A 12,497-nucleotide genomic window follows, 5' to 3' on the forward strand; every position below is an offset into this window, starting at 1 on the left:
TGAAGGTCCAGCTGCAGAAATCATGCACTACTCCTTTCCTTTGTCGTCCTAGCAGTTAACTATTAAATTGTAATGTTTGATGCCCAGCCCATTTGATTTTTATGTTGCATTGCCAAAAAGTGTGATAACTAAAGTTTATGTTTGATAAAATAAAATAACATGAATTTTAGGAATAATATGACTTTTATTATGCAAATACATGCATTTACATTAAAATTTTATTACAATAAATTAATTAGACAAAGCGGCCCAAGGCGGGGACATTGGTGCTGGATTTTGAAGGTACGACATCACTACTGCTGATATTGAAAGCATGAAAGAGCTTACAATCTGTGAACAAAAATGATTGTATGGTTAAAATAATAAGTAATTCAGTAGGTACCTACATTGTTGCATTAGTAAGATAATCTAATAAGTACATAGTAAGACTTGATGGCATGAGCTCTTCTCTTATTGGATGTGCTTCCCATAGATTGTATAATCCAATTCTCTCTATTAATGTTTAAAAAGTGCACGTTAGATGGAAAGCTAAAATTACCTGCATGTATAAGTACACATATTTTTATAAAAATCTCATGTGCAAGATCTAGTATAGCTCTAGCATATATCTCATAATATTATACTGTTATGATTTTGATATAATGTTAATTATAGGATTATTTCATTACCTGTTTGGTATCGTCAGATACTCTGGAATTAGCAAAACTAATACTGGAGCAGAATACAGCCGTCCATGCACACCATTTAAGCCTCATCATGAGTCCACACATGGAAAACACCATACCTGAAAAATATATCATCCATAAATCTAACTTACCTGCAGAAACAGCAATAAGTATGAAAAGTAATAATATAGTAGAATAATATTACATGCATAAACATGCTAAAAATAAGTAAGTGTGTACAGTTCCCCAAAATTGATAATGCACATAGAAATCTTCGTCATTGTTCGGCAACGGTCATATTCCCGAGCGTTAGAAAACTATTATGTATTTAGAGTGGTTAAGTGCATTTTCTTCATGAAATTTTAGTAGAATTATGTAATTGGTGCTGAAAGAGATAATTGATTTATCAGTAACGAAATTTGATTCGATAATTCATAATATTCCATAATATTAAAATTTACTTTGAAAATGTTACAGTAGGTACTTTTCAAGTGTCTTACTGAAGCTGATGTAAAGATGGATGAAAGAAGGTTTGAATAACACAAGGTTTATATTATAAGGAGAAATGGGTTTCAAACACAGGTTTACATTAAAAATTTTAAATCTCAGTTCTAAAGTATTTACAGCACTGATTATTTCACATTTTAATAAAAATGTTTACATTAAAATCTCAGTTCAAAAGTATTTACAGCGCTGATCATTCACAATAATATTACAATTACAAACTTGGTCTTTTGGGTGTGGCTTTATTGGCAAAGTGAAGTCTATCAATGTGACGTATATTTTATTCTTAAATGTGCCTCATAATATAACGTCGTCAAAAATAATTAAAGTCGAAATTAAATTCACATTTGAAAAAAATAACAAGAACGATGTGTAATTGCAGCTCTTTATAATTCCACAAAAGTAATACTGATCTTGACCTTGAGACCCTTGACTGATCGGTGACAGCCACCGACCGCCCAAATTGTTTTCGATTATGTGTCACATGATATTGACTACTATTTCTTTCGAACAAGGATCAAAATGCAAGTGCTTTGTTTAAGGCTCAGGCATTCAATGATTCGGGTGTTTCCGGGAATACGACAGTTTGCGAAGATTTACATGCGCATTATTAATATGGGAGAACTGTACATATAGGTAATTCTGCACTGTTTGTTTCTGAACTATTTGCTGAACTATCTTTATCAATGAAGCTGTATAAGATAAATAGATAAGTAGGAGTAAGTAACCTTAACCTCATTCATAAATATAGCTTAATATTCTTTGATCTTTTCTTTACCAAGAATGTTCATGTAGTCCGTAGTGAGGTCATCGGCTGGTGCTGCGGACGGAGGGGGCGGCTTGAATTTGCGCTCGCGATCAGCACGTCTAGGGTCTGATGTTAGCTGCATCTGAAAAATAATAATTTGCAAGCTAAGTAGGTCATCAACTAGGCTAGGCAATCACTAATCAATAGCAACGATTATATTTGAACGTCGGGTTAATGAATGCAGTGCTAACAAGAATATTATTGGATTTCAACACAAATGTGCTGTTTTAGTAGAAGTTCTATTTACCTTTTGAGTTTTTATAATTGGTCCGCAAATAGTTAAAGTTTGAAGGGACAGTTAATGCAAACGTCCACAAATCCCAGTTGTGGACTGGATACAGGTACTGTATTATATCGTTTAAAACGCAAATTTTACAGGATTTAAACTTCACAAGTTAATTTTTCAATGAAAATGCAGAAAATTACAAAATTATCAAGGTATAAAATTGACATTGACAGTATGACCTGTATAACAGTGACGTGACAGCTGAGATGATATGACATTTAACTGTCATTTTATGATTTCTAAAGATTAATCTATGTTTTTTTACTTTTCAGTTGTGCCTCAGAATAATAATTTTGATTGCGGATTTTTAGCCAGTTTGTTATAAAAGTATATCTTATAAAGTTTATAAATTTCCGAGTGAATATTAAAAGACTGACATTGATACTTATTAGATAAATAGTTAGATAGGTAGTTGTTAGTCTGCTTGCTTGTATGCGCCAGAAATGCCATCTGTTGGCGAGTAGTAGTACTCTCTTATTACATCTCACTTCATGATTTTAGACACCATGGAAGTATATAGAAAAAATCTACTTCCATGGGTAACACGATGATACTTCGTTAGAAAAAGCGCAATCACCACAAAGTAAGAGGTCAGTCAATAATCATCATAATAATATTTTAACGAGTAGTTGTTAATTTAACATTCCCATTATAAGTACCTACCTAACTAGTTAGTAAGTTCTTACTTGCCTAAGGGCTGTTTTTTCAATAGCCAGAAAAAATACAGTTATCTGGGAAAAAATGTTTTAAATAAACGAACATTAATGATAATCAAATAATTATTCTGATGCTGTCGCTTCTGAATGCTTTTATAGGACAGTATCTGCAACAAGTTTACTCGTATAACATTAATAACTAATTATCTGACTATTGAAAAATCTACCCTAAGAAATTATTCTAAGGATATCCTTAGGCTCCTATTAAGGAGGAAGAATAAGTAAAAGTACTTACCTAAGTACTGTAAGTACCTACATAGGTACCTACAGATACAAACTTTTAAACAGAATTCAGTTCATTTCCGAAGTTATTTTCTCGGTTATGGTAAATATATGTTAATGGTTAGAATAAAAAAGTATTCGTTGAAACACGAAGGTGAGGTATGCCGCTACGAGGCTGTGCTGTGATTGGTCAAGCGCCCCCGCCCACCGCCGCCGGCCGCGCACGCTACTCGCGTGGCAAACATGTCTACACTTCATACATGTAGGTAGGTACACACTAGCCGTTTGCCCGTAAGCTCCATGTCGCATTCAAAAGTTCTCCCGTGGGGATTCCGGGATAAAAGGGTTATGTTAATCCAGAGTGTCAGCTTCAGTTTTCTCGTGAAAGAGTAACAAACATCCATACTCTAACAAACTTGGTTACCTACTTGAATAATGATAGTAGGATGATCACATGTGCACAGGAGCCCCTAATATTTAGGTAACAGCAAGGCAGTTTTAGAGGATTTTCATAAAGCGGAATTTAACCTTTCATGAATTGAATGTGTCGTGAGTGATCGTAACTGATCACTGAGGTTAAACAACAACTGGCATGGTCAGCCATTGGATGGGTGACCAATTTCAAGTGGTGCTTTTCTGGCTTCGGACGGCACGTTAAGCCGTGGGTCCCGGTTGCTGCCTCGGCAGCAGTCGTTAAACCTAGTCAGAGGCCTTCGGGCGGCTTGAAAACATCTGACAGTCGGGTTGCCCACTTACCCGACAACTCTCTAAGCACAAGCTTGCTTGTGTTGGGGTCCACCAACCCGCACTTGGCCAGCGTGGTGGACTAGGCCTAAACCCTTCCTTCATTGTAAGGAGACCCGTGCCCCAGCAGTGGGGACGTGATGGGTCGTGATGATGATGCATGATGTGGAAGAATAAGAATGTTATACTTATAAGTACAGATAGAAATATCCGCATGTTAGCACAATATCGGTAATTCCTTTTGATTTCTAACTACCTAAGTAGTTTTTATAATAAATATATTATTTTGAAGGTAAGTACTATGCAGTGCTTTCTGAAGCTGCATGCCAACGATTTTTCCTAATAACGATTGTTCCAGTTAGTTAAATCTCTATTTTCTATACACGCCGAAGGTATATAGCTTAAATTACTATAGAACGTGCCTACCTAACTCACATACCTAATAGTCATTGAAATATGTATTCCTATTAAGTAATATTTCGAGAATATTAGTTCAATGTACTTACGAGTATATTAAGTTCTTTCTTCTCCTGGACCTCTTGTAGGTGGGCTGGTATTAAATGCTTATTATTATCATTAAGTCCAATTGTTTTCTTTCATTAAGTTCAAGTCAAAATAAATAAGTTAAAGGGCACCACACCACCAAGTAAAGTAAGTAGCTATAGAAGGTATTAAATAAGGCATGCAATTATTATTATTATTTATTACGTTAGTAGGTACTTACTTACATTAAACTCAGTGCATGGTTTAATAGAATGGCAATGCCGTCGGCATTCGGTAAATTAACTTTTTTTTATCCTGAAACCCCTTGACAGTGATCATGATGCCTAGCAAGATGCCGCTTGGTTACAGCAATGGAGTTCTGCTTGATGATCATATAGGATATCTATTTAGTTCAAATCAAAATGACGCAAATATCCCATGATAAGATATTAGTGCAAACTATGTTTAAGTACCTATTGTTAAATAACTAATACGAGTATTAATTGAAAAAGGTACCCAATAGTCTACCTAGGTTCTCATCTTATCATCATTAGCTCTCTACACAGCTAAAAGAAACCTTCTAAGCCGCTAATCTCAATTCTAAGTGTATCATTCTATTGTGATCCACCACAGGCACCTCCTAACGCTGAGACTATTCCTTAGTTAGAGGAACAAAACAAAGTGAAACGGAAACGTACAGAGTAATTATAACATGCGAGTGAAGCGTAACCCGCGGGGGCGGGAGGGGCGCGGGGCGGTAGGGGAGGGACTAATTAGCTAATACGGTGAATTAATTAATAGTCAGACTTTGCGAATGCACTTTATTGCTCGCCGACACACAATGGTTGCTGCAACTGTTTGCCGGTGAAACGGAGACCGTTGGCAAATGGTGCTATTGCAACGGAATTGTGAGCAATTATGAGTGTTGTGTGTAATTAGGTTCGGTATAAGAACATTAAGAACACCCGTTTTGAATTCATACAAACTTAATGTGATGTGAGACAAAAATGTTGCCGATTCTGGGCCGCGAGCACTGCATATACCTAGGTACTACGGAACATTTCTTTAGATTTGGTACTTACGTGATAGTATACCTGCTACTTTTATTCCACATTTTGGAGATACTATTATTATAAGTAGGTACTTACTTGGTGTATGCGATTACGACGATAATAACTACCTACTTACGTAACTTAGGAATAGCTTTCTAATCCAAGGCATATTACATTTTTTTCTCGGGATTTTGTTCGATGCTAGCATGGATTTTTCCCACGAGTAAGTATAAGTATAGGTACCTTAAGAGAGTTAGTCAGTTAAAAGTTCAAAAGCTATATCTTCATATTTATATGTGTACAGGAATACCATACATGTATCAAAATTGCCAAAATTTTTACATACTTAGGTACCTATAGGTACACCTGAAACTAGAATTTTGGACTGAATATCTCTAAACAAATTAACCACTTATACTTTCCACGAAGAAGAACTCCATCAAACTTAAACCTATAAGTTGTTTTGGCCGTCGACGGCGAAGTGCTTAGACACTATGATGTAGTGTGTGACCTTGTCCGGCATCGAACCTGCTCCCCCTCATTACCAAATTACCAATCGTCCGACGCCTATACTTACCGCCCAAGATTTAAATAATAAATATCATATCTAAATAATACCTACGCCGCATTGTCTTACCCATGCTCGAGGTAATCACGAACATTAAGGCAACGCTAATAAAATTAGGGGCAACGCGTAATTTGACTTAATTCTGCCATAATCATGTCTGAATCAGACTGCGTATAAATCGCACCGAAATTATAAATTTGGCGAATTCATCCGCTGCGCTTTGTGCGAATGTTCCGCGGGCTGCAATCAAATAGAGCTTATTTTAATAATAAGTAGGTATATGCTTAAGCAGGTCCGTCTCTATTACTATATGAAGGTAGGATATCCAATTTGTTAATGGCTTAGCTTAGCTGCGATGATACCACTATACTTACCTGTTAGGTTTTTTTTTGAGTTGCAACAAACTTGTAATATGGAATTTTTAATTTAAAGTACTTATGTGCACTTTGGTAGGTACCTAGGTAATACTTAGGTTTTGTCAAACTGTTCATTAATTGTAACTTGACTAGGATGACAGGATAGGAACTTGGCCTAATGTGTGACTACGGACCACAAAATTAGAAGGCAAAGGTATGGATCGGACGTATTTATTTAAATAAGTATACCATAACATATTTTTAAGCACAGGTATTTAGACTTAGCTAGCAATCATCTAAAGTACCTGCCAACTTAGAGATTACCTTGTAATCCAATGGGAAAGCTACAGAATGTTACCTATGTATGTACAGTCTACCACTACAATACGTATTGTGTAAGCATATAAGCCTTTGTTAGATTACGTTAAGTTCGACTGTACTATATGCGGCACTCTACGGACCCGATCTAACAGTAAGTACCTACACAACACATGGATATTTTTTCTTTGTAGGTTTGATCATGTTCAGTCGTCTGAACAGTGGAAAAGTCTCTAAGACTCGTCCTTACCGTATGAAAGAACAGAACGATTAGAAAACATCCTTTACGAAGCCTACCTACATACCCACCCTAAGGTTATCTTGAAAAAATCGCTTTAAGCGATAAGACCGCCATTTTTGTACATATTTGCTAGTATTTAAGTTTTGTAAGTATCTTTTATGTGTGTGTGTACAAATAAAGAATATTCTATCTATCTATCTATCTACCTACAACTGCAACGTAACGGTTAGAATTTGTATAAAATAAGCAAGAGAGCTACTCAATCAATAGCTCCGTCAAGAAAGTCACAAAAACCTTGTCACGTGCTGACTTCTCGTGTTGTAATGCTGCGGGGCGGAGTCCCAGGTTCAGTACAATGGGAGTCCTGCAGAGGCTAAGGAGCCGTAATGGCAGGGTGAGAGGCCCCACTTCCGGCACCCACTGCTCCACAAATTGCCGAAGAAAGGGGTACAGCAGGCCGCCTTTGTCAACCGATTCCAACGAATAAAACATTGTTAAAAACGCGTAGCAGATCGACGCATTTTCCCGTTGCGCACTCCTCAATTATTATGTGAAACCGTCAAAGGGTCATATTTTCTTTTCTACTAAATTTAAACATTGTTGTAAATGGTGTTCACTTTTGGTTTTATTTGAGGAATTTTGGCAATTATAATTGTTTCAATTAAGTTATTTACTTAAAATTCAATTATATTAAGCTCTTAAATTTTGTAAGTCTAGTTAAGAAGGTAGACTACTTAAATAGTTGTACCATATAAAAATTCTAGAATGATAAAGCTGTGCAAAGAGTACATAGACTACAATATTTAAGCTAAAATATTATCTAATCATCGCGGCACCAAATATCCAGCCGATAAAAGCATTGGCTAATATATTATTGCTTACTTTAGAATATATTAAGATAATAATAATAATAATAATAATATGTGGGGACATCTCACACACGGCCATCCGACCCCAAGCTAGGTAGAACCTGTGTTATGGGTGTCGGGCAGCTGATATATCTACACAAATACATAGATAGATAGATACTAAATATAAATATCAACACCCAAGACCCGAGAACAAATATCTGTGTTTAAACAAATATCTGCCCCAGCCGGGAATCGAACCCGGGACCTTCGGCTCAGTAGTCAGGGTCACTAACCACTACGCCAAGATTGTGACAGTTTCATGAATTAGGTACATTTCAATATTTTTAAGCGAATCCATTGGTGGTTTCCCATCACCCCGTATAGCACGCATGTGGCGGCACCCTGTGCATTGGCGGTACCCTCATGGACAGATTACTATAATCATTGCACTCGTAATGTGCTAAATGATAAGGTGCAAGTCCCCAACATATGCTATTGTGACCCGCTTTACAACTGAGCGGAGTGCACAGCTTTGACCCCTGGTTTGATGTAACTGTTCGAACTAGGAATGTAGGTCATGTTTAGTTTTGGAATTATTCATTCCAATAGCTAGGTATCGATAGTCGGTTGGTAGTTCAGCTGACGCTGACGTAATAGGTAGGTACAAACCTACTTTGTAAAAAGTCACTATTTCTGTGGTGTTCAATAAAGATATATTCTATTCTATTCTATTCTATTTCAAAAGAATTTATACATTCTATGGAAATAGTGACTTTTTACATAGTAGGTTTGTGTGTGGAAGGGTCCTATGTGTAGCAATCAATTGGGTAGGTTTTGTAGCAATAGTTTATCAAAGATTACCTACATACCTATTCAATTTTAAGATATGTATAAAAATTCAGATCACTGTAGCAAGTAACTAAACCTTGGTTTGCTATTGACAGCTACTTCGCTTTGATCTCAGGGCTTTATTGTATTTACAGGTACTTACCTACAACACAAAATCAATTGCTACATAGAACTTCCGAACTAACGTACGTTGCACTTATATATGACCGAAACTACCTTCGAAATGACTTAGGTACTTATTTACACCGCGATTATGTATTTTTATCCTTCAATGCATGTTAAAGGAATAGAACTGTAGTAAATGAGAAGGTATACCTACTATAAACACAGCCTTATGTATCTCACATAGGTACCTAATGTAACACAACATTACATAGTTGGAGCCAACACACACGGCCATGCTGTCAGCAGATCAATCGTCGGATCGTCTCATTATGCAAGCTGCATGAGGCCGGCCGCGGCCTGTCATTACGACAAATGGAGGCAAATTGCGCGTCTACGCACTGCCGCCGATAATGCCTCCGTCGGGAAAAGCTCAAATACCTAGTACCTACTCTATGGTAATCCTGAGCGTGTATGTTAATTCATAAGTACATAAGTGCGGTGGAGCTTGAAAAGTTCTGAAAGATCGAGGGCGTTTGAATTTGTAATTGGAAGAAGGTGCAAAGCTTTGTTGGAAACCTATTTTCCATCCTAGATTCATGATTTGTTACTATTTAATTTTATCTCATTTTCATTACAAATAACATACCGACTAGGCATTTGTCATAAGTATCATATAAAATTACGTATAAATGAATTATCTAATGAGCCATCACTGGAGAACTATGACACCTTTATCAATAAAGTGAAACTTGCATCGAGGCGCCACATACCACGTGGCTGTCGAACAAGCTACATCCCCGGAATGACTCAGGACCTCATAACAATCATGGAGGAATACCGCACTTCATATGAGAGTGATCCATTCTCCCAAATGACAATAGACCTTGGGAATGATTTGCTACTTGCTATCGCCGAGAACAACCAGCAAAAGTGGTGCAAGATGCTTGAAACCGTTGACATGACGCACAATAGCAAGAAAGCCTGGAAGTTCATAAAGAGATTGGACAGTGACCCAACGGTAGCCAACTTGCACAGCAATGTTACGGCAAACCAGATAGCTCACCAGCTACTACTGAATGGGAAATCAACATCCAGAAGCCCACCACTCAAAATTTCCCGACAAGAGGATGAACATGAATTTCTTTCTGAGCCGTTCACTGGAAGGGAGCTCCAAACAGCACTATGCCACCTAAAAATGGTAAAGCAGCCGGAATAGACAAACTATTTACGGAGCAGGTCAAAAACTTTGGCCCTGGGGCAAGAAGCTGGCTTCTGTCGCTGCTCAACCACTGTGTTGTAAATAAGTCCATTCCTAAAGCTTGGAGAAAATCACACATTATAGCTCTTCTTAAGCCGGGAAAAACACCAGACGACCCAAAGAACTATCAACCGATATCACTGTTGTGTCACCTGTTCAAGATCTTTGAGCGACTTATTCTGAAGAGAATGACTAGTACTTTGGATGATAAGTTAATCCCTCAACAGGCTGGGTTTCGCCCTGGAAAATCGTGTACAGGCCAGGCGTTATCATTAACCCAGTATATAGAAGACGGTTACGAGGAAGGTAAAGTCACAGGGGTTGCTCTCGTGGACCTGTCGGCAGCATACGACACAGTCAGCCATCGCCGCTTGATCACAAAAATCTACAACCTGACTAAAGACTACCACCTTACTCGTGTCATAGAACAGATGCTGAGTAATCGTAGGTTTTACGTAACTCATCAGGGAAAGGACAGTAGATGGCGACGTCAAAAAATGGGCTACCACAGGGTAGCGTTCTGGCCCCTCTATTATTTAACATCTACACCAACGACCAGCCGATTATCTCAGGTGTGAAGCATATACTGTTCGCAGATGACCTCGCATTGGCATGTCAGCGCAAGACCTTCCAGAGTGTATAGCAGGGGTTGACATCTGCACTGGCGGAGCTGTCTGCTTACTATGAGGCCAACCAATTGCGTCCTAACCCCAGCAAGACGAAGCTATGTGCTTTTCACCTGAAGAATCGCGAGGCGACGCGCCCACTTCACGTGCAATGGGAGAGTCAATGGCTCGAGAACTGCCCGAACCCTAAATACCTTGGCATTACCTTGGATCGATCCTTGACCTACAAAGCCCATTGCACCAACACAAAGATGAAAGTGGTCGCAAGAAACAACATTCTTCGTCGCCTGACCGGTAGAACTTGGGGGGCTCACCCGCATGTCCTACGAACCTCAGCCCTAGCCTTGAGTTACTCCGCGGCAGAATACGCATGCCCAGTATGGAACAATTCGGCTCACGCTGGGAAGGTGGACATCGCACTTAATGAGACCTGTCGGCTGGTTACAGGCTGCTTAAAACCAACTCCGACTGATAAACTATACCTGCTCGCTGGAATAGCACCTCCAGCGGTTCGCAGACAGGCCGCTGCGGCTCAAGAGCGCTGGAAACAACTGAATGACTTGCGCCATCCTTTGTATGGTCATGCTCCAGTGCAGCAGCGCCTTAAATCACGCAGAAGCTTTGTCAAAACCGAACCGCTGACTAACGAGACAGCGCAGGAGTTCAGGTTGAGCCGCTGGAGAGCCGATACTTCCCACCTGCGTCGGTTTGTCCAGCCAGCCGAGGAGCTGCCTGCTGGAGGAGGTGAAGAGTGGTCTGTATGGAAAACACTAAACCGCCTCTGGGCTGGCGTTGCCCGGACGAAGGACAATTTAAGGCGATGGGATATGCTCCCAGCCAATGCCAGCACTCTATACAGTTGCGGAAGCCTCCAGACTACGTCACATCTTTTAGAGTGTCCTAATGCCCCAAAGTGCAGTCAAGGAGACCTGATGAAGGCCAATGATCTCGCAATAAGAGTAGCAAAACACTGGAGGAAGTTAGCTTAGTGCATTCACACGATCGAAGAAGAAGAAGAATGAATTATGCCTCTTTAAATGTACACACAAATGCCTCCAAAACAAACTGTTGAATGTGAATACATATTTTTAATTTTGAATCAATCAAGGTTGATACGTTTCATGGATTCAACTCAATATTAATCCTACAAAAACACGATTAAGGACAGTCATAGATTTATAATTGTGTAGTTACACTCAATTACATGAAAATCATAGATATCCTCTGAGACGCAGGACCGTGTGTACCCAGTCATTTATTCCCATTCATTTAAAGAATGTCATCTAATTGCTGGAAGTCCGTCATTTCTGCATCTAATTTGCGTAATAGCTACGCCTACACTCAAGGTGTAGGTACCCGTACATATAGCTACCTACCTAACCTACAAGGTTTTAATGTGTGACACACATAGGTGTAAGATAAGTATTGTGTCGTTCTACGACCGCCTACTAAATTCGTATAGTTTGCATGGTAATGTCTACATTATGTTTTTACATGATAAAATGTTTCAAAAAGTGGCGATACGGCTTGCGATCTGTCACGTGAGTGCAAATGTACTGCGAAAATAGTACACCTCCGACTACCCTTTCGAGGATAACGTCGTATATGTGTGTAAAGAAACAATAGTGAATTTAAGTACCTACTTATGTAGTTTAGAAGTAATTACAAGAGAGAACATAAGAAATGAAAGAGTATTCTTAAGACCAAATAAGAAGTCCTGAATTTCAGAGTAAGCATACAAACAATTAGATACCTACTTAAGTATATTCATTTTCAACCTATTTTTTATTTCCTAGAACTCATTATATACTTCCGTGGTTTTAACTTCTAATGTGCCTGAAAACC

At 38.6% G+C, this 12,497-nt stretch overlaps 1 protein-coding gene across 1 annotated transcript; it reads right to left on the minus strand.

Moving 5' to 3' along the window:
- Positions 1-164: 164 nt before the first annotated feature.
- Positions 165-2,437, minus strand: LOC105394669 (protein Asterix). Its single transcript, XM_011566577.3, has 4 exons — positions 2,225-2,437; positions 1,948-2,059; positions 669-784; positions 165-330 (listed from the first exon to the last, which is right to left on the minus strand). The coding sequence occupies exons 2-4, from the start codon at positions 2,057-2,059 to the stop codon at positions 232-234; spliced, it is 327 nt and encodes a 108-aa protein (XP_011564879.1). The 5' UTR covers positions 2,225-2,437; the 3' UTR covers positions 165-231.
- Positions 2,438-12,497: the final 10,060 nt, after the last annotated feature.

This window comes from Plutella xylostella, chromosome 10 (assembly GCF_932276165.1).
Source record: "Plutella xylostella chromosome 10, ilPluXylo3.1, whole genome shotgun sequence".
Taxonomy (NCBI): domain Eukaryota; kingdom Metazoa; phylum Arthropoda; class Insecta; order Lepidoptera; family Plutellidae; genus Plutella; species Plutella xylostella.

What these genes read in the sequence shown, in the direction of transcription:
- LOC105394669 (XM_011566577.3), bottom strand. Translation starts at nt 2,059, where the DNA reads ATGCAGCTAACATCAGACCCTAGACGTGCTGATCGCGAGCGCAAATTC. An exon ending in GGACTACATGAACATTCTTG is followed by an intron (nt 785 to 1,947) that starts GTAAAGAAAAGA and finishes TATATTTTTCAG; the next exon opens with GTATGGTGTTTTCCATGTGT. An exon ending in TATCTGACGATACCAAACAG is followed by an intron (nt 331 to 668) that starts GTAATGAAATAA and finishes TTTTGTTCACAG; the next exon opens with ATTGTAAGCTCTTTCATGCT.